The sequence below is a fragment of the Miscanthus floridulus genome, chromosome 3 (assembly GCF_019320115.1).
Source record: "Miscanthus floridulus cultivar M001 chromosome 3, ASM1932011v1, whole genome shotgun sequence".
In the NCBI taxonomy this organism is placed as follows: Eukaryota; Viridiplantae; Streptophyta; class Magnoliopsida; order Poales; family Poaceae; genus Miscanthus; species Miscanthus floridulus.
The window spans coordinates 140723850-140751287 of NC_089582.1; the positions used below are offsets into that span (position 1 = coordinate 140723850).

Genomic DNA, 27438 nt, shown 5'->3' on the forward strand with positions numbered 1-27438 from the left:
CTTTGAAAATTTGTCTTACTGGATAATCTAATAGATGGTACAGATGGCAAACTAGGACATGGTTTCACATCGGCCGATGAATTAGAAGAAGTAGATATTGGTTCTGGAGATAGACCTAAGCCGACGTATGTAAGTGCCAAGTTGGATCCTGAGTATAAACGAGAGTTAGTTGATTTGTTAAAGGAATTTAAAGACTATTTTGCTTAGGAATACTATGAGTCGCCTGGTCTAGACCTGTCAATTATCGAACATCGGTTGCCAATCAAACCTGGATATCGGCCATTTAAACAGGCTCCAAGGAGATTCAACCTGAACGTGCTTGATGATATCAAAAATGAGACTGAACGGTTACTAGAAGCAAAGTTTATCCTACCATGCCGATATGCAGAGTGGATATCGAATGTTGTCCCGGTGTATAAGAATGGAAAATTAAGAGTTTGCATCGATTTCAGGGATCTGAACAAAGCCACTCCCATGGATAGTTATCCGATGCCGATAGCTGATATGTTAGTAGATGCAGCAGCCGAGCATAAGGTTATTAGCTTCATGGACGACAATGCAGGGTATAACCAAATTTTCATGGCTGAGGAAGACATAGCAAAAACCGCTTTTAGGTGCCCCGGTGCAATCGGTTTATTCGAGTGGGTTGTGATGACCTTTGGTCTGAAGAATGCCAGTGCAACTTATCAAAGGGCGATGAATTACACTTTTCAAAAGTTGATCGGCAGGATTGTTGAAATCTACATTGATGATGTGATGATAAAATCCAAAGGGTACAAAGAGCATCTAGCTTATTTGCGAGAGACTCTGGAATGCACAAGAAAACATGGTCTAATGATAAATCCTAATAAGTGTGCTTTTGGAGTGTCAGCTGGATAATTCTTGGGTTTTATGGTCCACGAGAGAGGAATCGAAGTTGGTCAAAAAAGCATAAAAGTAATTGATGAGGCAGTTCCCCTGACTACTAAAATAGAGTTATAATCTTTACTTGGTAAGATTAATTTCATCAGGAGATTCATTTCAAATTTGTCGAAAAGAGTTTTGCCGTTTTCTCCCTTGGTGAAGTTGACAAATGATCAAGAATTTAAGTGGGGCAACATACAACAAAAGGCGTTTGAAGAGATAAAAGAATATATAAAATGCCCACCTGTGCAAGTCCCTCCTCAGCAAGGTAAGCCTTTTTAAATTGTACATATCAGTTGATGACAAGACAATTGGATCGGTCTTGATGCAAGAATTTGAAGGAAAAGAGAGAGTTGTTTTCTATCTGAGTAGAAGTCCACTAGATCTAGAGACAAGATATTCTCCCACCGAAAAGTTATGCCTGTGCTTATATTTCTTTTGCACTAAGTTGCGACACTACTTATTATCAGCCTAGTGTACGGTTGTTTCCAAGGCTGATGTGATTAAGCACATGTTATCAATGACATGTTATTATTTCGCCTCTAGGGACAAGTTTTGAGTTTGCTCTTCTAATTGAATCAATGATTACCAACAACCAAGCAGAATATGAAGTTATTCTTAAGGGACTTTAACTTCTTCATGAAGTAAAGGTTGAAGCAATTGAAGTATTTGGAGGTTCATAGTTAATTATTAATCAGTTGATCATCCTATATGAGTGCAAAGCAGATACTTTGAGGAGATATTATGATGAATGTCAAAGGTTGCTGAAAGAGTTTCCTCATGTCTCTTTTCAAAATATTCTGAGAACACAGAATCAAGAAGCTAATCATCTAGATCAAAGTGCTTCAGGCTATCGAGTGTTTTAAGAAGTTTTGAGTAGTGAGACCTCGAGTGATGATTGGAGAATTGAAATAGCCGACTACCTTAGGAATCCAACATGGAAAGTTACCAGAAAGCTAAGGTATAAATCGACTAAGTTTTACTAGATGATCAGCTATATTATAAAATAGCCGATGGGGTGTTGCTCAAATGCTTAAACCAAGAGGAAGCTAAGGTGTTGATGGGCGAGGTGCATGAAGAAATATGTGGTGCCCATCAATCGGCTTATAAGATGAAGTGGATTATTCGCATAATTGGATATGTCTGGCCAACGATATTGAAAGACTGTTTTGAATATTACAAGGGGTGACAGGTTAGTCAATGTTTTGATAATGTCTAGAAATCGCCTGCGTCAGCCATGAATCCAATAATCAAGCCAGGGCCGTTTCGAGGTTGGAGAATTGGTTTAATTGGCCATACTTTTCTGTCCTCAAGCAAAGGACATAAGTTCATATTGGTAGCAACATATTACTTTACTAAATGGGTTGAGGCAATTCCTTTGAAGATGGTAACCTCAAAGAACATGATTGATTTTATCAGGGAGCACATTGTGTATTGTTTCAGGATTCCTCAAACTATAACTACCGATCACGGGACAATGTTCACATCAGAAGAGTTTAGAGATTTTGCTGCCAGTATGAGAATCAAGCTACTAAATTCTTTTCCTTACTATGCTTAGGCTAATGGCTAGGTAGAAGCGTCCAATTAGATTATGATTAAGCTAATCAAGAAAAAGATTAAAGAACAACCAAGGAAGTGGCATTCAACGCTTAATGAAGCACTATGGGCATACAGGATGGCCTGTCATGGATCGATTAAAATGTCGCCTTATGAACTTGTGTATGGCCATAATGTAGTTCTTCCTTAGGAAGTTTAGACTAGATTGAGGCGTGTTACATTGCAAAATGATTTATCAGCCGAAGTCTACAAGAATCTTATGATAGATGACTTAGAGGACTTAAGTTGCCTTCGGCTGTGTGCTCTTGAAAACATCGAAGCCAATAAACTAAGGAATGCAAAATATTATAATGAAAAGGTCAAGATTAAGCAATTTTCTGAAGGAGACTTGGTCTGGAAAGTGAAATTGCCGATCAGGTCAAAGGACAGTAAATTCGGCAAATGGTGACCTAACTGGGAAGGACCTTATCGGATCAAACATTATGCGCTTGGTAATGCTTATATTTTGGAAACACTAAGAGGAGAGGAAGAATTTGACCGAGCAATCAATGGGAAATATCTAAAGAAATATTACCCTAGCGTTTGGATTAGTACTTAATAACCAATTTGTTTGGTCGTCAGCTCTAATAACCGATATCAGAAAGGTATCGCCTCTAGTGCAAAAATAAACCCAAAGGGGTAAAAGCCGGTATGATGTGTATCACCTATAGGAGCAAAGCAAACATGGACGGAGTGATGCGTATAATATGAAGTACGAAACAAAGGAAAATCACTCAAGACGAGGAAATTGTTTGCTAAATATCACCTATTACAAGCTACGGGTCGAAAAACACTTTGCTTACTATATCATCGACCAGGGTGTTGAAGGCTACAGAGTTGGCGGCATTAAAGAAATCCTCAACTAAGCGCTCATGATCCCTAGGGTGTGCCGTGTCTGCAAAACCATGGGGAAGAAGCCAAAGATTATGGCCAGAGCGGGCTTATGCAGCAGCCAACGCCATGGTAGCACCATGACAAACACCATGAAGAGCGACCTCCCTAACACGGTTCAGGATGTCGTGCAAGCAAACCATCGGAACGGTGCCCCTAGCATTAACAAATCCCACCACATGATCCACGGCTGATCGAAGGCTTTCCAACTGAGCAGTTAGATCTAAGAGATTTAAGGAAAGAATGATTAGAAATCTTGAGGGAAAAATTAAGAAGAAGACAGAGAAATTGTGGTAGACGTCTCACCTATGATTCTGGCTTCAGCCATGTCCAACCTTTCCCCCACCGGGCTAGCCTTAGGGGGAGATTGGCCTTGAATCATGGCCAAAGCCGATTCTACAAGGGAGAGGTAGCTGGCTAGATTCTGGTTAGTCCTATCGATGGAGGCTAGCAGATCGTCATTGTCGATATGCCTCCTCGGATAGCGGGGGAGCTAGCGGCGAATTGGTACTGAAGATGACCCCAAAAGCTGAGCAGAGTCGGCCCTCTGCTCTGGAATGATGGGAGCATCCCAAGTTGCACCTTCTTGGCGATGAAGGCGCTGGCGTGATGATGCAGATCCATTGAGGGCCACCTCAGTAGATCTCTTACTGTTCTCCATGATCTCAAACCTATGGAAAAACAGGAACTATACTAAGGACGCAGAAGGTTTGAGATGAAGTGGGTTGTTTTTCGATCCACAGCCATGGCTCTTATATATAGCCTGGGAAGGCGAGAAGATAGATTTTGCTGGGGGTGTGAAATTGAAATTAGATATGGAAATGGATCGACACTCTAGAAATTTAGGGGACAGATAACGAAGAGATAACAGATTCAGACTTATTGCTTCTCCAAATTACAAAATATCGTGGGATGGATACGAAGAATTTACATTGACCAGAGATCAACCCACCAAGGCTTCATTGGATTGAAGGGAGTCTGGGTCCCCACAAGGCCGAAGGTCATCGTGAACTGAGTCACATTAGCCTGTTGATAAAATTATGCCAGGAGAAGGGGAAAGGCCACCCGCCTAATAGATGCCCAGCTGATTTCTCAGTGACTAGGAAACTGTGGGAAAGAAGCATGTGGCTTTCCCGGTGGGCGTTTGATGGAACGAATAAGGGGAAGGTGTCCACACATTTTAGCCATTGCAAACACTAGAACAGCTCTACGAGCATGGGGAGAAGACTCAGGTGATATCACAAGAATTCTTTTAAACGTAGTAGCTGATCCTCTTGCTCGACAAGGCGCTCAAGATCTTCATAGCAAAAGGATAGACCATAGAGGGTCCGATAGAGTTAGAAGCACTTGAGGGAGCAGATGGAAGAGAAACATAGCTGAATTGTTGAGTTGCTCTAGCCAGAGTCGGATAGACATTTTATAGCTGGCCTAGAAAGATGAATCCAAGTGCCCGTGAAGCAATGATGCTCTCATAAAAGTTTTGAAGCATGGGCTCATGAGCTGACATAGACGACGACAAATAGTAGACCCCAGATCAAGATTCTCTACCTATGGCTGCGGACCTATCGGGGATACGGACGTGATAATTTTGGAATAAAATTACGTTTATCCCAAAATTGGGAGGCATGTGTTTACACCAAAAATTGGAAGAAGAATCGCAGGGACTCAAAAGCTCCCAAGATTATGTCATCAAGAAATCAATTGCGTGCAGGTCGGTATCAGCTGATTCAAATGCAACACTAGAATCGACTTTCTTCAGATAGCGCCAGCAGATAACGACAAAGGCTACGATCGGCGCCGGGACAAAGCATGTTGGACTCTACAAAAAGGGAAAGATTAGATTCCAAGTTATCTTAAATTCGGAATGTTTTCTCTAGGGCCAAAAATTGTGATGAGTCATGCTTAGGTAGGAATCATGCGTAGGTTCTGGATATAAATATTGGACCTCGACTATTGTAAAGGACACACAATCAATCCAATACAAGTTACTTACTTTTTTTTGGCTCCGGCCACCCTTTAGGAGTAGGAGTAGAGTAGATCTCGGTGAGTTCTTTAGCGAGCAGGGCTGCATCGGTTCAGCCGACCTCTGGCTTATCTGTAAGTACCGTCATGGCTTATACTTCTATTCGTAAGGCTGCATCGATCCGGTCGACCTCCACTGTGACTCTGGTATAAGTTAGTTATCGACTCTTGTTTAGTTCAAGTATGGCTACATCGATCTGGTCGACCTCCACTGCTCGAACTAGATTAAAGTCAAGTTATCAGCTCTATCTAAGGGCGGCGTTCCTTCAGATAGATTCATTAAGTTACCGATATTGTTTATTACTTTCATTGTTTATTTGATTACAGCAATATCACTTTGCCCGATTGGGATTGATATACATCGACCTTATATCATTTTAACCCATCGTTTGTTAATCTAAATTTGATCTAATCTGCACTTTAAATGATGAGTTATGTTTTATTGGCTGTTTTATATCAATCTTGGTCATGCATAGTATGCGGTTAAGACATATCTGATCTTGAGTAGATCTATTGGCTAGCGAAAACCGTTCTATGGCCCGTTATCACGGCCTGTGTGATTCTGCCTCACACCCCACTATTAGCACCATTGAGTGGGGATCATTATTTAGTAGATTTATTCCTGATAGGGCATGACCTTAACTGTGCGCTATGCCTGAATCGACTGTTTTAGCCGATATCGAGTGCTTTCACGAACAGTTCATGTCACGAGACCATTGAAATAAAGATAGGTCGAAAGATGTGTTAGCCCCATGATCTTGTTATTGTATTACGACCTGCATGATTCTGCCTCATGCCCCACTGATATTAGTAATAAGTTAGGGTCGTTGAATCTATTGTTGTTTCTACGGCCTGTATGATTCTGCCTCATGCCCCACTGGTCATAGCGATAGATGAGATCTAATATGTTTATTAGATTTATCTTTATTAAATGGTTAAATGATGATGAGTTATTTCTTTTATATAAAAGGGATTCGGTTACTTGCAGTCATTAGCTTAGCATAAACTAATTATTGTTGATATCTTATTGCCATTGACTAATATTTGTCTAAATAACGATATTCATCCTGAATGATAATTGATTTTTCTTACACAACCTCATGAGCTTTAACTGATTTATTCTTATGAGTTACACTGAAGCTTCCCCTTCGATGGTGCTATTTGAAAGTTTTGAGATGCTCAGCGACATGTCCTTTGTTTGGTTCAGGTAAAATGAGATGAAGCTAAAATCAGACGGAGCTAGTGAGTTGAGATGGTTTATGTATCGAAGAGTAGAAAGGCTCAGATCAAACATCAGAGAGTGTGGAATTGTCAGAACATAGAACCGTCAACTGCTAGATAGGCCAGGGGCCAAGGGCCATACAGAAACAACATGAATGCTATGTATAATCCAAACTCAGAGAAGTCAATCATCGCCTTTCCTAGTGATGTAAACTAAAGAAAATTCCCACCAGATCCTTTACCCAAACAATTGCAAACTCCAAAGGAATAGTAAGCACTATCGCTAACCATGATCGGTGGTGCATTTCACTCGCTAGAAACCTTGGAGACCTTGGGAACATCCACGGGGAACATATCGATCTCGTCCATCCACGGGTTGGTCTCCTCTGCTAGGTTCACTGAGCGGAGCGCCCTCCACACGGCGCTGTTGCACTTGAACCCTGCCCTGAACGTGATCTGCCACATGCGGTGGCACCAGTGGATCCTCCCCTTAGCCTCGCTATGGGCTAGCTTGTACCAGAGCGAGCTGCTGGACGTGTTCCCGAACTGGTGCAGCGTCATCCGCGACGGCTCCATGTGCCAGTCCATGAGCGACAGGTTGCTCTCCAGCTCATCCAGCACAGCGTGCCCCCCCGCGTGGATGTAGAAATGCTCGAAGGCCAGCTTGAAGTTCGGGATGTACGGCTTCACCTTCTTCATCTTGAGCACCTTCTTGGCGACCAGCGTGGCCTGTTAGTTGATCTCCACCAATAGGTGGGCCCTTGTCTCTGCGCCCTGATCAGGGGCGCCCAACCCTAATATGGTTGGTGGGCCCCTGTCGCACAGCACTATAAAAGAAGGTGGGGATCACGGCTCTAACTACGAGGTTGATCTGAGCCACCGTGATCCACCTACAGGAAAACCTAACCCAGTCTAAAGAAGAGTGCTGCCAGCGATGAGAAGCCCTACCGACTCCGTCGTCGCCTCTGCATCATCACCACCACGCTGGACTCCATCGCACCGAGCTCCCTCGACACCGGCGTCCATGAGGCTACAGCGCAACTGCGCCAGGGTGAACTAGAGGAACCCTAAGTAAGATGCTTATCCCGATCTGTGGTTTAGAGGCACTGTTGTGTCTAACAATGGTATCAGAGCCATGGTTGCCTAATGTGTAGACCTAGTATGGGGTAAAGCATTGAAAAGAGATCAAAGAAATCGTAAGGTTTTGATCCATTTCGGAATGAAACCCTAACCCTAACCGGGTAAAAGAAAATTATAAAGAGACCGGGGGGTGGCGGACGTCACTGAACTCCCGGTCACAACCACCACCGCGTGGGGAAAGGTGTCGCACCGCCGTCTTCGTCGGCGCATGGAAAGAAAAGAAATGACCCTGTTCGGATCTGAGAAGAAAGAGGGTTATCCTAACCCTAACTCTAATCGGGTGAAACACAGAGAAGAGAAAGGGTGTCAGTTTTTGGAAATGATCTCAAAGCCGAACCCTAACCCATGAATCAGTCTCAGGGAAGAACAACAGTGAACCCTAATCCCCAATCGGTTGAATCCGAGAAGAAAATCTAGAAAGCAGATCCAAAAGAAGAAGAAGGGGAAGAGGGGAAGGGGATTATCTCGCCGATCTCGAATCAAACCAAAAGAAAAATCAAATCGGGTTAATCCTGACCCTAACGAAACCCTAACCCTAACCCTAATCCCCAATCATAAGACTCAGATCTATAAGGGGAAGAAGAAAGGGAAGGGCAGAGGCCTACCTCGTCGCTGTCGACACCGCCATCGCGCGGGATGAACAGGCGCGCTTTCGCTTCACCGACGCGCGAGAAGAAGGCATCGCTGCCACTAGGGCATGGCCCTCATGCACATGGTAGGGCACCACCGCTAGGCCACTCGACGGCAGCATGCTCACCTATTGGGGAACGCACGCACCGGCGAGGGCGTCGACGACGGCGCCATGGCCGTTTTGTTCTCTGTGCTCACTCTCTGCGCTGCGGGGCTGAGAGAGGAAGCGACCGGCTACGGGCTGAGGAAAGAGAAAGGGAACGAAGAGAATGTGTTAGGGTTTGGGGTGACGGCATCGTCACTGAGGTTTTGTTCACCCGACCCACGCGCGCGTCCGTCCAATGAAATTTGACGGTCCATATTCATTAGACTGACTTTCGGCCCAGGCGGGCGAGCGCACCGGGCTACTTTGCTGGCCTAGGCCCAGGTTGCGGCATGGGTCAGCGCAGCGCACGCACGCGCGATTGAAAGGGCAGTGCTGGGCCGGGCCACTGTGCGAGTTCCGGCCCAAGATCAGTTTTTTCATTTTTATTTTCCAGTAATTGCTTATTTCTGAAAAATGAAAAAATAGCTCAAACAAAAATAGAAAAAGTAATTTTCCCTGTGGGTAAAATTCAAGAAATTGAGTATACATTTTCCGCTGCTAAAGAAATTGTTTATTCTCTAGTTATTTTGAACCAACGTGATATTTAATTGGAGAAAAAGAGAGTTTTTCCACTGCTAAAGAAATTGTTTATTCTCCAGTTATTTTAAACCAACGTGATATTTAATTGGAGAAAAAGAGAGTTTTTCCGCTGCTAAAGAAATTGTTTATTCTCTAGTTATTTTGAACCAATGTGACATTTAATTAGAGAAAAAGAGAGTTTTTTCGCTGCTAAAGAAATTGTTTATTCTCTAGTTATTTTGAACCAACGTGATATTTAATTGGAGAAAAAGGGATTTTGACATGATTATGATGTTGTTATTTTCTGACCAACGTTGTTAATAACAATATTGTAAATTTTAATGATTTATGTATTAATTCTATTTCTGCCCAACGGTGATGTAGAGTTAGTGTATAAGAACAGTTGTAAATTTTAATGATTTATGCATTAATTCTATTTCTACCCAACGGTGATGTAGAGTTAGTGTATAAGAACAGTTGTAAATTGTAATGATTTATGCATTAATTCTATTTCTGCACAACGGTGATATAGAGTTAGTGTATAAGAACAGTTGTATGTTTTAATTTTGACCAACGTCGGAATCAAGACATGCAATTGTTAGAGATCCCTACTACAAGGAGTGGAAGAAAAAGATTGACCTGGCCTTCATCTTAACTGAGGAGGACTGGGTAGTTACCTCACTGTGTCCCACTGATTCTGTGGCACCGGTGAGAGAGACAAACGAGACTGATGTCGCTTGGGTAACTAAAGAAAGGGATTTTGAATCTCAAAAGATGTCCTATGACCTTAAGCATAGGAAGTGGGTCACTGCCAACAAAAAATGTTTGGCTGTGATAAAGAACACGATTAAGCCTGCAATTGTGGGCTCAATCCTAAAGTGTGACACGGTCACCAGTACCTCAATAGAATAAAGAGTCAGTTCACTGGCTCTTCAAAGACATATGCTATCTAGCTGATAAAGCAGCTAGTGACAGAGAGTTACTCTAGAAATGGTGGCATAAGAGAGCTCACGATGCATCGTCAAAATTATGGCACTGTCGTTTAGGCCATATTTCGAGGGAGAGAATAGAAAGACTAGTTAAGAATAATATTCTTTCTCCATTAGAGCTCTCAGATTTAGAACAATACAGAGAATGCATAAAAGAAAAGTATGTAAAGAAAATTAAGAAAGATGCTAAACGAAGCACATGAATTTTATAGATTATTCACACAGACATCTGTGGTTAGTTTCCTATAAAGAGTGTGGATGGTTATGATTCGTTCATAACATTCACAGATGATTACTCTCATTATGGCTATATTTATCCAATCAAAGAAAGAAAAGAAGCATTGGATAAATTTAAGATATTTAAGGCAAAAGTTGAAAACCAACACAATTTAAAGATTAAGATAGTCAGATCCGACCGTGGGGGGGAGTACTATGGTCGGCATACCCCATATGGCCAAGTTTTCTGGACCTTTTGCAAGGTTCTTACAGGAGAATGGTATAGTAGCCCAGTATTCTACACCGGGCGAACCTCAACAGAATAGAGTAGCTAAAATAAGCAATCGTACCCTGATGGATATGGTGCGTAGTATGATAAGTTACTCTATCTTACCGTTGAGCTTGTGGATGAAGGCGTTAAAAACCGCCATTCATATTCTCAATAGAGTACCAAGTAAGTCGGTGCCCAAAACACCATATGAGTTGTGGACAGAAAGAGTACCCTCACTAAATCACTTACGTGTGTGGGGGAGTCTTGCTGAGGCTAAAGTATTTAACCCAAACATTGGGAAGCTAGATCCCAAAATAGTAAGTTGCCATTTTATTGGCTACCCAAAAAAGTCAAAAGATTTTCGTTTCTACTGTCCAAAGAGACATATAAAATTTATGGAAACGAGACACGCTGTCTTCCTAGAGGATGAATTGATGAGGGGGAGCATGGTAGCTCGAGAAATTGATCTTGAAGAGAAGCAGGTGTATGCGCCAACTCCGATGATTCCTGAGCCAATTTTCTCACTACCTGCTGTCGCTGCACCGACAGTGCAAGACACTGTGATGTCAGCACCTGTTGTTATTCCATCTGTGGCAACAATGAATGACGATAAAGAACCTATTCTTCAGGATCCTATAGAATCTATTACCACATATGAGGGGAAGCAACAACAGCCTCAAACAGAAGATGTGCCACATGTGGAGGCCCCTATAAGGTCTCAAAGGGTTAGAAAATCAGCTATTCCTACTGACTATGAAGTATACAATATTGAGGAATTTCAAATTGAGGCAGATCCCATCTCATTTAAAGAAGCCATGAGAAGTGATCATTCATCAAAGTGGCTTGAGGCCATGGAAGATGAAATTAAATCTATGAATGCCAATAATGTTTGGGACTTGAAAATAATTCCTAAAGGAGCCAAAACAGTAGGCTATAAATGGGTCTACAAAACAAAACTTGACTCTCAAAGGAATATAGAGAGATATAAAGCGTGACTTGTGGCAAAAGGTTTTACGAAAAGAGAAGGCATTGATTACAATGAGACATTTTCTCCAGTCTCATGTAAGATTTTCTTTAGAATCATAATGGTATTAGTGACATATTACGTTTTAGAATTACATCAGATGGATGTAAAGACGACATTTCTCAACGGAGGCTTGGAGGAAAATATTTACATGGCACAACCGAAAGGTTTTATCATGGAAGGAAAAGAACGAATGGGATGCCGCCTAAAGAAATCAATTTATGGATTAAAACAAGCTTGAAGATAGTGGTACTTGAAGTTTGATTAGACAATAAAGAATTTTAGATTTAAAGAGAATGTAGAGGACAATTATGCCTATACAAAGTTTAAGAATGTAAAGTTTATCTTTCTTGTCCTGTATGTGGATGATATCTTACTTGCTAGTAGTGATGTCAATCTACTACTGGAGATAAAGAAGTGTTTGTCTTCAAAATTTGATATGAAAGATCTTGGTGAAGCCTCATTCGTTCTAGGGATCAAGATTCACCGAGATAGAAGTAAAGGGGTATTAGGACTATCACAAAAGGCATACATAGAAAGAATCTTAAAGAAATTTAGTATGCACAAATGTAGTCCCTCACCTGCTCCTATAGTAAAGGGCGGCAGATATGGAGATTTTCAATGCCCCAGGAACCAATATGAGATCGATCAAATGAAAGCGGTTTCATATGCTTCAGCTGTCAGAAGCTTGCAATATGCTCAAGTATGTACGTGCCTTGACTTGACATTTGTTACTGGGTTACTTGGCAGATTCCAAAGCAATCCTAGAACAGAACACTAGAAATTGGTAAAGAAAGTCTTGCATTATTTGCAAGGAACGAAAGGCCTCATGATGACGTATAGAAGATCTGATTTACTTCATATAGTGGGATATTCAGATTATGATTATGCGGGAGATGATAGAAAATCCACGTCAGGATATGTGTTCACTCTCGCAGGGGGAACTATTTCATGGAAAAGCTTAAAGCAAACCGTCACTACATCGTCCATAATATATGCCGAGGTTGTAGCGTGTTATGAGGCAACGGGGCAGGTAAACTGGCTAAAGAAGTTCATACCCAGTTTGAAGGTGGTTGACAATATCTATAGACCACTTAAGTTATACTGCGATAATAATCCGGCACTACAGTATGCTCACAACAATAAGTCAAGTGGTGCTGCCAAACACATTGACATAAAGTATTATGTTGTGAAAGATAAAGTCCGGGATCAAGTCATAAGTCTTGAGTATATAAGTACCAAAAAGATACTCGCGGATCCGCTTACAAAAGGCTTACCACCCAACGTGTTCAGAGAACATGTAGCTGGCATGGGCTTAAGGAAAAGCCTAAAATTCCTGGACAAAAGAAGGTCCAAAGTCAAGTATCTATTTCAGAACAGAGTGGTGTGTTGTAGATGTTAAATCTATCGACAATTGATCGTGACGATGAAACATGTTCTATACGCTAATCTGTAATGGAATGAACACAAGGAAATGATATGAAATGAAAGATGGTAGTGAGATCAAGGGGAGAATGTTAGTCGATCTCCACCAATAGGCCCACCCTTGTCTCTACGTCCTGATTGGGGGCGTCCAACCCTAATATGGTTGGTGGATCCCTATCGCACAGCACTATAAAAGGTAGGGATCATGACTCTAACTACGAGGTTGATCTGACCTACAGGAAAACCTAATCTGATCTAAAGAAGAGTGCTGCCAACGACGGAAAGCAAAACCCTAAGTAAGATGCTTACCCCGATCTATGGTTTAGAAGCACTGTCGTGTCTAACATGACCATGAACAGCAGCTGCTCTGACAGCGGCAGCACCAGCAGGCCTAGCATCGTGATGTTGGTCTTGAGTGCATCGCCCGCCACCGCCATTAGGTCCCTGGACAGCGACACGCCCAGGACGCCCTCGCCATCCTGCTCCTGCGTCACGCAGCTGAAGCACCGGTCGTCGGTGCCCTTGTGCATGCGCACCGTGTGCACCAGCTCGTACTTGGCCCGCCGTCGGTCGGATAGCCGGTTCGAGAGCAGCACCGCCGCGCCGCCCCTCCAGAACAGGCAGTTGGACACCAGCTTGGAGCGGCCGTTGCCCGAGTACTAGTTGAGCGTGATGTTCTCTGTGCTGATCACCAGCGCGTACGACCCCAGGTGCGTCTGCAGCAGGGTCCCTGGCGAGGTCCACGGACAGCAACCCTGCGCTGCACGCCTGCACCCCATCCCACCGAGGTTTGTAGCTCACCATGTTCCCGCGCAGCTTGTAGTGGTTCACCACCATGGCCGACAGCGATGGCATCGGGTTGAACAGGCTGCAGTTCACCACCAGGATCCCAATGTCCTTGGGCTTCACGCCTGTCTTGGCCAGCAGCTCATCCACGGCGCCGAACATCACCTCCCGCGCCTCCACGCGCGCCTCGTCCATGGACGGGTTGGGCGGCACCCGCGTGATGGCGGGGGGGAAGGTACGTGTCCTCGCCGAGCCCCGAGCGCTCCAGGATCTTGCGCTGGAACTCGAGGCTAGCGTCCGTGAAGCAGCCGGTGAGCCTAGAGCAGCGCATGAAGGTGTCGCGCGTGCACCGCCGCTCGAGACCCGGCTTGTAGCAGGCGAAGTCCACCAGGTACACGGGCCACAGGCGGGTCAGGAAGTAAGCCGTGCCTAGGAAGATGAGTAGTGTGGAGCAGGCCACCGCGGAGATGAGGTTGAGGTAGAGGTGCGCCCACAGGTCGGCCACGTCACGCGGGGGACAGTGTGGAGAGGTGCACGGCGACCAGCACCATCAGCGGGGTCAGCAGCAGGTACATGCCATGGGTGATGAGGTAATGGTACCCTAGCTTCACGTACTTTAGCCGCACCGACTGCTGGAAGTTCGGCAGCTACCGCGACGGCGACGGCGACGGCGTGGCGCCTGTGGGTAGCGGCCGGATCGGTCGGCGGCGCCGGGTTTTCCATGGCCCCTCTGTAACAGAGTTCGGTCAGGCCAGTAAAACGAGAAAAACAACAACGCCGAGATGAAACTTCACAATGTTGTGCCTTGTTGCTTGTGTAAAGGATCTGAGTAGAGATATGGCTAGCTAAAAAAATGCAATGCGTTTCCTTAATTTCTTCAACATCCGAGTCAAGAAGTTGCCACAAAAATCGACCAAACAAAAATGAATGAAAAGTAACCCTCATATTTTTTCCTTAAATCTGAATTATCAGTTATCTTAGGTGCCAAAGAACAGCAATTCAGAACAGAAATGGTCACAAGTTTTTCACCAAGCAAATACATGTGCCGGCACAAGAACTATAGACCATCACAGCTTCCTGGCCTTTCGCATGCTAGGGACTGGACATGATTAAGCCTTTCAAGCTAGTGCCAGGTGGTTTCCGGTATGTGTACATCGCCATCAACAAGTTCTCCAAGTGGATCGAGTATAAACCGCTTGTCTCAGCTATGACAAAGAAGGCAGTCGAGATTTTCGAAGATATCATCCACAGATTTGGTCTCCCAAACAGCATTATCACCGACCTCGGAACCACATTCACTGGCCATCATTTTTGGGACTTCTGCGAAGACTGATGCATCTCCATCAAATACGTCTCCGTTGCCCATCCTAGAGTCAATGGCCAGGTCGAACGGGCAAACGGCATGATCCTTGATGCCCTAAAAAAGAGGCTATATCAGAAAGAAGAAAAGCATCTGGGCAGACAGCTCAAAGAGCTACCAGTTGTGGTCTGGGGACTACGTACTCAAGCTAGTCGCAACACCGGTGTGTCTCCATATTTCTTGATCTATGGCTCAGAAGCCATACTACCAGCGGACATTGCCTTTCGAGCACCTAGGGTGGAACACTATGATGAAGAGCAAGCCACAGCTATTCGAACTGAGGACGTCAATAGACCCGAGGAGGAACGCCTGATCACCTATGTCTGCATAGCCAAATATCTAGAAGGCTTGTGGAGATACTACAACCGCAACATCAAAGGTCGTTCACTTGCTGTCGGCGACCTTGTTCTCCGTAGAAAGCAAAAAACCGAAGGGATGCACAAGCTCTCCTCCCCTTAGGAAGGGCCTTACGTCATCATAGAGGTTACCCGACCACGGTCTTACCGGCTATGTGACTTGGACAGAATCAATATTCCTAGTTCATGGCACATCGAGCTCCTTATGCGTTTCTATCCTTGAAACGCTCCAGATATGTATCCTCCTCTCCATGATGAGTAAAGTTTTGGTCTCCATAATTTGTCTCCATTATTTCTCCATTATGGTTTAATCTGGATTTGCGGTTGCCAGCTCTAAGCTACTCCTTAACGAACTCCAATACGTGATCTCCATAAACTCTTCGACCACGTTTCTCCAATTCTCCAACGTATTTCGCCAAACAGGTTTTTCCAAATCTCCAAACACGTTTCTCCAAATCTCTAAGATATTTCTCCAACTGCTGAGCAGCACATGTCTTGTTCTGTGCTCTATGGAGAAGACCCAGTCTCCGATCTCTCCCTACATATGCTACGGGCTCCACGCTTTGCGTTATGGGTGGTCGGCTGTGGTTCCTTGGTCATGCCTATTCCTCCTACATGTGCACGAGATCTACACTCGATGTTATGGACTATGGGCTAGCCAAGGCCAAGAGCACAGTAGAGAACTAATAGCTCAGATGCCATTGACTAATATTTGTCTAAATAACGATATTCATCCTGAATGATAACTAATTTTCTTACACAACCCTATGAGCTTTAACTGATTTATTCTTATGAGTATGTTGGAATCGACTCTTTAGTCGATCTCCTTTCATATCGGCTCTCAAAGCCGCACATTCGGGACTGTCTGGAAACACAGGCATGTTCCGCCTTAAATTACTAATTAGCTTTCTCTCCTTGTTAATTGTAGGGTCAAATTGACTGGCATGTCTTAGGAGGAGTACGCAGGATCGACCACCCCTATGTTGAAGCTAGGCGGATCTATAGCTCCATCAAGCAGACCCATTTGGCTTGCTCGTGTGCCCTCGGCACGGGACAAAATTTTAGTGTCAACACACGTTCTTGGCATGCTCGATGGACCCATAATCATCATGGTGGTTTACAACAACAATGACATCCTTATGGTACATTACGAAGACCTACCTGATGGAGATAAAGGTGTCATCAGCAAAGCTATAGAAGAATTTCAAAACAAGTGTTTGTTGTCCTACACCAAAACATGTGACAACACAATTGTTCAGAAATATCCACTACCAAGAGTTCTATTGCATGGGTAGTCAGATGCAGTTGAAGCTAAAGACAGATGTTTCTTCACGGAAGCTGTTAACAAATCTGTTCATGATGTCATATCAAGCCATAATGAAGCTTTCTTGGACACATTCCACAACGCCATGAAAGAAGTGTTTCATGGGTTTCCAGATGATCAGGTCAGGCCAGCTTATTACAACATTCAACATCCATCGACCTAAGGACTAATCAAGTCGATACCAACCATTAAGAAGCAGCACCAGCTGGTAATGATGATGTCTAGGCAGTTCAGAATTCTTCTAAATAAGCTCAAGATACTACTATGAATCAGATACAGTATAATCCTAGATCATCAGTGCAACATGTGCAACAGCCGGCGGGGCAAGGTTAGAACCAGGTGATTAATTTTGGCACATCGGGCCACATACCGTCGTCGGCTCAAAAAATAGCACCATCAATTCAAAGGATCCGTAGGGATATAGATCCTCATGTATATAATCAGAGACTCCAAGCAGGAAACCAGCAAAGGACCCAGCAGATAGAGATTCCATAAGGGTATTATTATGGCACAGATTATTACACCCTTCACATGATTCCGAATCCAGGGTATCAAGGCACATGGGATTTCAATCCATAGATGGGTCAACAGGTGCAGAGAAATCCAAATTCACATGCTAATGAGTTGTTGCTAAAGGTGATAGAGATGATGAAGAATTAGTTCGGTCTGAAGCCAAAAGGACTGACCTTCTTGTACAAACGCTCATATCCAGAATGGTACGATTTGGTCACCCTTTCTACAAATTACAGGCTCCTAGAGTTTGCCAAGTTCACTGACCAGGACAGCATAAGCATGATAGAACATGTTAGTCGATATCTTATACAATTGGGCGAGGCATTAGTTGAGGAGGCCCATCGAGTTCGTTTCTTCTCCCTGTCACTATCAAGGCCAGCCTTCACTTGGTTTTCATCATTGCCAGTCAACTCCATCGCCAACTGGGCTGACCTAGAAAAGAAATTTCATATATATTTTTATACTGGGACTAGAAAAAAGAAGATTACCAATTCAACAACTATAAGATAGAAAACTAATGAATTGGGCACTGAGTTTCTTCAGAGGTTCCTGGAGACTAGAAATTTGTGCTTCTCATTAAACTTGGCTGATGATCAGCTAGCTGCTTTGGCCGTTCAAGGGATGTTGCCAACACAGAAAGAAAAGCTGCTGGGACATAAATTTGGCAACTTGGGTCAATTGGCTCAACGAGTGGCAGCGCTCAATAACCAATTCTAGAGTATGCACAGAGATACTCGATTCCATAAAAGTACCATAGTGGCCAAAGCTTATAATCCATACTCAGTCGATGACGGCTATGAAGATGAAGAAGAAGAGGTTGCTATGGCTGAATAGAATTGAGGCAAAAAGACAGTAATGGTGTCAAATCCTTGGAGAACAGGAGAGCTATGACTTTGATGTCACAAAATCAGACAAGCTCTTTGATTTTTTGCTTGAGAAGGGACAAATTAAGGTGCCCAATAATCATGTTATATTGCCCCCAGATCAGTTGAAGAATAAGAAGTTCTACAAGTTTCATAACGCTACTTCTCATTCCACTAATGAATGTAGAATTTTTTGGCAGCATATATAGAGGACTATTCAGCAAGGAAGACTCAAATTTAATACGCCTCGAAAAATGAAAGTTGATGATAATCCTTTCCCAGGAGATCAAAACATGGTCGATGCTAGGCTGCTCAAAGGAAAGACTAAGGTCCTAACATCAACCAAATGAAGGGAAGCTAGAACAGTCGATCCTGATATGCAAATATCGGCTGACGAATATAGAGAAATTAGAAGACATCGCGACAGGCAAAAGAGCCGATATGAGTAGGGAGAAATATCAAAAGGTGGGGCAACAAAGCTACGGGTCACATCTCGAATTATGTTGAATAAATGGCAGTGGCAGAAGGAAAATGATTATCAGCGTTGGTTAGAAAAGCAAGAATACCAACGTCAATAGGAAAGAGAAAGGTATGAAAGAAAGCAAGCTAAATTGCATTGAAATTATCATTTCTTCAAATATTGCTAGAATGAAGGTTTGAAGTTGCCTACCAGGAATAGCTATCTAGAGTGCAGTGATCAGTATTGGGAGTTTAGGCAATCTCAAGCCAACCGCCGGTCTATCCATGCTCAAAATGCATATCATCATGATAACATGGATCGGCGCTTAAAAATGGAAATATTCATAATCAGCTTGGAAAAAGAGTTGTTGATCAAGACTGAGCTGATTATGAAGAAGAAGGCAACGAGAGAAAGTATGTTTGGCAGGAAGGCCAATGATGTCCAAGAGGTTTGACAAGAAGCCAGAAGAGAAGGGTGCAACGCCTAAGGAATAGAGAGTTGGAACAGGCTCAGGCATCCGGTCATCCTCAAGTATGGCGTGCTAAGCGAACAGCCGATAGAAAGCAACCATCGGCTAATATTCAAATGGCTTTTCTGTTGCCATCAAAGTTCAAAGCTCCAGTAGATCAAGAAGTTTATTCAGATTTCGATGAATTGGAGTATGAGGAGATAGTTGCTAAGTTGACGATTATACAACAAGCAATATTTGATAAACTAGTCAAGCATCAGCAATTAAAAGCTTTATATGTAAAAGGTTTGGTTGATGGGAAGCCGATGAACAAGATGTTGGTAGATGGAGGTGCTTCTGTCAATCTCATGTCTTACACCACCTTTTGTAAGCTTGGCAAGGGACCAAGAGATCTGATTGAGACCGACATGATGCTTAAAGACTTTGGGGGTAATGCATCTAAGACCCGGGGGGCAATAAACATCGAAGTAACAATCGGGAGTAAGACTCTGCTCACCACATTCTTCGTCATCGATGGAAAAGGGTCGTATAGTTTGCTCCTTGGTCGTGATTGGATTCATGCGAACTATTGTGTACCATCAACCATGCATTAGTGTTTGATTCAATGGCATGGAGATGATGTCGAACTAGTTCGCGCTGATGAGTCTGTGAGCATTGCAACAGCCGATCCAGTATTCTAGGAACTAGGAGACTTTGAATGCTTTTCTGGCAAGTTATGGGAAGGAGGCTTCATTAGAATCAACGATGAAAGCCAACAGCCGATCCGAGCAGTCGACTTTGAAAATTTGTCTTACTGGATAATCTAATAGATGGTACAGATGGCAAACTAGGACATGGTTTCACATCGGCCGATGAATTAGAAGAAGTAGATATTGGTTCTGGAGATAGACCTAAGCCGACGTATGTAAGTGCCAAGTTGGATCCTGAGTATAAACGAGAGTTAGTTGATTTGTTAAAGGAATTTAAAGACTATTTTGCTTAGGAATACTATGAGTCGCCTGGTCTAGACCTGTCAATTATCGAACATCGGTTGCCAATCAAACCTGGATATCGGCCATTTAAACAGGCTCCAAGGAGATTCAACCTGAACGTGCTTGATGATATCAAAAATGAGACTGAACGGTTACTAGAAGCAAAGTTTATCCTACCATGCCGATATGCAGAGTGGATATCGAATGTTGTCCCGGTGTATAAGAATGGAAAATTAAGAGTTTGCATCGATTTCAGGGATCTGAACAAAGCCACTCCCATGGATAGTTATCCGATGCCGATAGCTGATATGTTAGTAGATGCAGCAGCCGAGCATAAGGTTATTAGCTTCATGGACGACAATGCAGGGTATAACCAAATTTTCATGGCTGAGGAAGACATAGCAAAAACCGCTTTTAGGTGCCCCGGTGCAATCGGTTTATTCGAGTGGGTTGTGATGACCTTTGGTCTGAAGAATGCCAGTGCAACTTATCAAAGGGCGATGAATTACACTTTTCAAAAGTTGATCGGCAGGATTGTTGAAATCTACATTGATGATGTGATGATAAAATCCAAAGGGTACAAAGAGCATCTAGCTTATTTGCGAGAGACTCTGGAATGCACAAGAAAACATGGTCTAATGATAAATCCTAATAAGTGTGCTTTTGGAGTGTCAGCTGGATAATTCTTGGGTTTTATGGTCCACGAGAGAGGAATCGAAGTTGGTCAAAAAAGCATAAAAGTAATTGATGAGGCAGTTCCCCTGACTACTAAAATAGAGTTATAATCTTTACTTGGTAAGATTAATTTCATCAGGAGATTCATTTCAAATTTGTCGAAAAGAGTTTTGCCGTTTTCTCCCTTGGTGAAGTTGACAAATGATCAAGAATTTAAGTGGGGCAACATACAACAAAAGGCGTTTGAAGAGATAAAAGAATATATAAAATGCCCACCTGTGCAAGTCCCTCCTCAGCAAGGTAAGCCTTTTTAAATTGTACATATCAGTTGATGACAAGACAATTGGATCGGTCTTGATGCAAGAATTTGAAGGAAAAGAGAGAGTTGTTTTCTATCTGAGTAGAAGTCCACTAGATCTAGAGACAAGATATTCTCCCACCGAAAAGTTATGCCTGTGCTTATATTTCTTTTGCACTAAGTTGCGACACTACTTATTATCAGCCTAGTGTACGGTTGTTTCCAAGGCTGATGTGATTAAGCACATGTTATCAATGACATGTTATTATTTCGCCTCTAGGGACAAGTTTTGAGTTTGCTCTTCTAATTGAATCAATGATTACCAACAACCAAGCAGAATATGAAGTTATTCTTAAGGGACTTTAACTTCTTCATGAAGTAAAGGTTGAAGCAATTGAAGTATTTGGAGGTTCATAGTTAATTATTAATCAGTTGATCATCCTATATGAGTGCAAAGCAGATACTTTGAGGAGATATTATGATGAATGTCAAAGGTTGCTGAAAGAGTTTCCTCATGTCTCTTTTCAAAATATTCTGAGAACACAGAATCAAGAAGCTAATCATCTAGATCAAAGTGCTTCAGGCTATCGAGTGTTTTAAGAAGTTTTGAGTAGTGAGACCTCGAGTGATGATTGGAGAATTGAAATAGCCGACTACCTTAGGAATCCAACATGGAAAGTTACCAGAAAGCTAAGGTATAAATCGACTAAGTTTTACTAGATGATCAGCTATATTATAAAATAGCCGATGGGGTGTTGCTCAAATGCTTAAACCAAGAGGAAGCTAAGGTGTTGATGGGCGAGGTGCATGAAGAAATATGTGGTGCCCATCAATCGGCTTATAAGATGAAGTGGATTATTCGCATAATTGGATATGTCTGGCCAACGATATTGAAAGACTGTTTTGAATATTACAAGGGGTGACAGGTTAGTCAATGTTTTGATAATGTCTAGAAATCGCCTGCGTCAGCCATGAATCCAATAATCAAGCCAGGGCCGTTTCGAGGTTGGAGAATTGGTTTAATTGGCCATACTTTTCTGTCCTCAAGCAAAGGACATAAGTTCATATTGGTAGCAACATATTACTTTACTAAATGGGTTGAGGCAATTCCTTTGAAGATGGTAACCTCAAAGAACATGATTGATTTTATCAGGGAGCACATTGTGTATTGTTTCAGGATTCCTCAAACTATAACTACCGATCACGGGACAATGTTCACATCAGAAGAGTTTAGAGATTTTGCTGCCAGTATGAGAATCAAGCTACTAAATTCTTTTCCTTACTATGCTTAGGCTAATGGCTAGGTAGAAGCGTCCAATTAGATTATGATTAAGCTAATCAAGAAAAAGATTAAAGAACAACCAAGGAAGTGGCATTCAACGCTTAATGAAGCACTATGGGCATACAGGATGGCCTGTCATGGATCGATTAAAATGTCGCCTTATGAACTTGTGTATGGCCATAATGTAGTTCTTCCTTAGGAAGTTTAGACTAGATTGAGGCGTGTTACATTGCAAAATGATTTATCAGCCGAAGTCTACAAGAATCTTATGATAGATGACTTAGAGGACTTAAGTTGCCTTCGGCTGTGTGCTCTTGAAAACATCGAAGCCAATAAACTAAGGAATGCAAAATATTATAATGAAAAGGTCAAGATTAAGCAATTTTCTGAAGGAGACTTGGTCTGGAAAGTGAAATTGCCGATCAGGTCAAAGGACAGTAAATTCGGCAATGGTGACCTAACTGGGAAGGACCTTATCGGATCAAACATTATGCGCTTGGTAATGCTTATATTTTGGAAACACTAAGAGGAGAGGAAGAATTTGACCGAGCAATCAATGGGAAATATCTAAAGAAATATTACCCTAGCGTTTGGATTAGTACTTAATAACCAATTTGTTTGGTCGTCAGCTCTAATAACCGATATCAGAAAGGTATCGCCTCTAGTGCAAAAATAAACCCAAAGGGGTAAAAGCCGGTATGATGTGTATCACCTATAGGAGCAAAGCAAACATGGACGGAGTGATGCGTATAATATGAAGTACGAAACAAAGGAAAATCACTCAAGACGAGGAAATTGTTTGCTAAATATCACCTATTACAAGCTACGGGTCGAAAAACACTTTGCTTACTATATCATCGACCAGGGTGTTGAAGGCTACAGAGTTGGCGGCATTAAAGAAATCCTCAACTAAGCGCTCATGATCCCTAGGGTGTGCCGTGTCTGCAAAACCATGGGGAAGAAGCCAAAGATTATGGCCAGAGCGGGCTTATGCAGCAGCCAACGCCATGGTAGCACCATGACAAACACCATGAAGAGCGACCTCCCTAACACGGTTCAGGATGTCGTGCAAGCAAACCATCGGAACGGTGCCCCTAGCATTAACAAATCCCACCACATGATCCACGGCTGATCGAAGGCTTTCCAACTGAGCAGTTAGATCTAAGAGATTTAAGGAAAGAATGATTAGAAATCTTGAGGGAAAAATTAAGAAGAAGACAGAGAAATTGTGGTAGAGACGTCTCACCTATGATTCTGGCTTCAGCCATGTCCAACCTTTCCCCCACCGGGCTAGCCTTAGGGGGAGATTGGCCTTGAATCATGGCCAAAGCCGATTCTACAAGGGAGAGGTAGCTGGCTAGATTCTGGTTAGTCCTATCGATGGAGGCTAGCAGATCGTCATTGTCGATATGCCTCCTCGGATAGCGGGGGAGCTAGCGGCGAATTGGTACTGAAGATGACCCCAAAAGCTGAGCAGAGTCGGCCCTCTGCTCTGGAATGATGGGAGCATCCCAAGTTGCACCTTCTTGGCGATGAAGGCGCTGGCGTGATGATGCAGATCCATTGAGGGCCACCTCAGTAGATCTCTTACTGTTCTCCATGATCTCAAACCTATGGAAAAACAGGAACTATACTAAGGACGCAGAAGGTTTGAGATGAAGTGGGTTGTTTTTCGATCCACAGCCATGGCTCTTATATATAGCCTGGGAAGGCGAGAAGATAGATTTTGCTGGGGGTGTGAAATTGAAATTAGATATGGAAATGGATCGACACTCTAGAAATTTAGGGGACAGATAACGAAGAGATAACAGATTCAGACTTATTGCTTCTCCAAATTACAAAATATCGTGGGATGGATACGAAGAATTTACATTGACCAGAGATCAACCCACCAAGGCTTCATTGGATTGAAGGGAGTCTGGGTCCCCACAAGGCCGAAGGTCATCGTGAACTGAGTCACATTAGCCTGTTGATAAAATTATGCCAGGAGAAGGGGAAAGGCCACCCGCCTAATAGATGCCCAGCTGATTTCTCAGTGACTAGGAAACTGTGGGAAAGAAGCATGTGGCTTTCCCGGTGGGCGTTTGATGGAACGAATAAGGGGAAGGTGTCCACACATTTTAGCCATTGCAAACACTAGAACAGCTCTACGAGCATGGGGAGAAGACTCAGGTGATATCACAAGAATTCTTTTAAACGTAGTAGCTGATCCTCTTGCTCGACAAGGCGCTCAAGATCTTCATAGCAAAAGGATAGACCATAGAGGGTCCGATAGAGTTAGAAGCACTTGAGGGAGCAGATGGAAGAGAAACATAGCTGAATTGTTGAGTTGCTCTAGCCAGAGTCGGATAGACATTTTATAGCTGGCCTAGAAAGATGAATCCAAGTGCCCGTGAAGCAATGATGCTCTCATAAAGTTTTGAAGCATGGGCTCATGAGCTGACATAGACGACGACAAATAGTAGACCCCAGATCAAGATTCTCTACCTATGGCTGCGGACCTATCGGGGATACGGACGTGATAATTTTGGAATAAAATTACGTTTATCCCAAAATTGGGAGGCATGTGTTTACACCAAAAATTGGAAGAAGAATCGCAGGGACTCAAAAGCTCCCAAGATTATGTCATCAAGAAATCAATTGCGTGCAGGTCGGTATCAGCTGATTCAAATGCAACACTAGAATCGACTTTCTTCAGATAGCGCCAGCAGATAACGACAAAGGCTACGATCGGCGCCGGGACAAAGCATGTTGGACTCTACAAAAAGGGAAAGATTAGATTCCAAGTTATCTTAAATTCGGAATGTTTTCTCTAGGGCCAAAAATTGTGATGAGTCATGCTTAGGTAGGAATCATGCGTAGGTTCTGGATATAAATATTGGACCTCGACTATTGTAAAGGACACACAATCAATCCAATACAAGTTACTTACTTTTTTTTGGCTCCGGCCACCCTTTAGGAGTAGGAGTAGAGTAGATCTCGGTGAGTTCTTTAGCGAGCAGGGCTGCATCGGTTCAGCCGACCTCTGGCTTATCTGTAAGTACCGTCATGGCTTATACTTCTATTCGTAAGGCTGCATCGATCCGTCGACCTCCACTGTGACTCTGGTATAAGTTAGTTTATCGACTCTTGTTTAGTTCAAGTATGGCTACATCGATCTGGTCGACCTCCACTGCTCGAACTAGATTAAAGTCAAGTTATCAGCTCTATCTAAGGGCGGCGTTCCTTCAGATAGATTCATTAAGTTACCGATATTGTTATTACTTTCATTGTTTATTTGATTACAGCAATATCACTTTGCCCGATTGGGATTGATATACATCGACCTTATATCATTTTAACCCATCGTTTGTTAATCTAAATTTGATCTAATCTGCACTTTAAATGATGAGTTATGTTTTATTGGCTGTTTTATATCAATCTTGGTCATGCATAGTATGCGGTTAAGACATATCTGATCTTGAGTAGATCTATTGGCTAGCGAAAACCGTTCTATGGCCCGTTATCACGGCCTGTGTGATTCTGCCTCACACCCCACTATTAGCACCATTGAGTGGGGATCATTATTTAGTTTTATTCCTGATAGGGCATGACCTTAACTGTGCGCTATGCCTGAATCGACTGTTTTAGCCGATATCGAGTGCTTTCACGAACAGTTCATGTCACGAGACCATTGAAATAAAGATAGGTCGAAAGATGTGTTAGCCCCATGATCTTGTTATTGTATTACGACCTGCATGATTCTGCCTCATGCCCCACTGATATTAGTAATAAGTTAGGGTCGTTGAATCTATTGTTTTTCACGGCCTGTATGATTCTGCCTCATGCCCCACTGGTCATAGCGATAGATGAGATCTAATATGTTTATTAGATTTATCTTTATTAAATGGTTAAATGATGATGAGTTATTTCTTTTATATAAAAGGGATTCGGTTACTTGCAGTCATTAGCTTAGCATAAACTAATTATTGTTGATATCTTATTGCCATTGACTAATATTTGTCTAAATAACGATATTCATCCTGAATGATAATTGATTTTTCTTACACAACCTCATGAGCTTTAACTGATTTATTCTTATGAGTTACACTGAAGCTTCCCCTTCGATGGTGCTATTTGAAAGTTTTGAGATGCTCAGCGACATGTCCTTTGTTTGGTTCAGGTAAAATGAGATGAAGCTAAAATCAGACGGAGCTAGTGAGTTGAGATGGTTTATGTATCGAAGAGTAGAAAGGCTCAGATCAAACATCAGAGAGTGTGGAATTGTCAGAACATAGAACCGTCAACTGCTAGATAGGCCAGGGGCCAAGGGCCATACAGAAACAACATGAATGCTATGTATAATCCAAACTCAGAGAAGTCAATCATCGCCTTTCCTAGTGATGTAAACTAAAGAAAATTCCCACCAGATCCTTTACCCAAACAATTGCAAACTCCAAAGGAATAGTAAGCACTATCGCTAACCATGATCGGTGGTGCATTTCACTCGCTAGAAACCTTGGAGACCTTGGGAACATCCACGGGGAACATATCGATCTCGTCCATCCACGGGTTGGTCTCCTCTGCTAGGTTCACTGAGCGGAGCGCCCTCCACACGGCGCTGTTGCACTTGAACCCTGCCCTGAACGTGATCTGCCACATGCGGTGGCACCAGTGGATCCTCCCCTTAGCCTCGCTATGGGCTAGCTTGTACCAGAGCGAGCTGCTGGACGTGTTCCCGAACTGGTGCAGCGTCATCCGCGACGGCTCCATGTGCCAGTCCATGAGCGACAGGTTGCTCTCCAGCTCATCCAGCACAGCGTGCCCCCCCGCGTGGATGTAGAAATGCTCGAAGGCCAGCTTGAAGTTCGGGATGTACGGCTTCACCTTCTTCATCTTGAGCACCTTCTTGGCGACCAGCGTGGCCTGTTAGTTGATCTCCACCAATAGGTGGGCCCTTGTCTCTGCGCCCTGATCAGGGGCGCCCAACCCTAATATGGTTGGTGGGCCCCTGTCGCACAGCACTATAAAAGAAGGTGGGGATCACGGCTCTAACTACGAGGTTGATCTGAGCCACCGTGATCCACCTACAGGAAACCTAACCCAGTCT

At 43.2% G+C, this 27438-nt stretch overlaps 1 protein-coding gene and 1 pseudogene across 1 annotated transcript; both read right to left on the minus strand.

Moving 5' to 3' along the window:
- Nucleotides 1–6939: 6939 nt before the first annotated feature.
- Nucleotides 6940–14501, minus strand: LOC136547257 (3-ketoacyl-CoA synthase 11-like; annotated as a pseudogene).
- A 12330-nt stretch (nt 14502–26831) lies between these two features.
- LOC136544565 (3-ketoacyl-CoA synthase 11-like) lies at nt 26832–27224 on the minus strand. The gene has a single exon (XM_066536684.1). It carries the CDS (start codon nt 27222–27224, stop codon nt 26832–26834), a length of 393 nt encoding a protein of 130 aa, XP_066392781.1.
- Nucleotides 27225–27438: the final 214 nt, after the last annotated feature.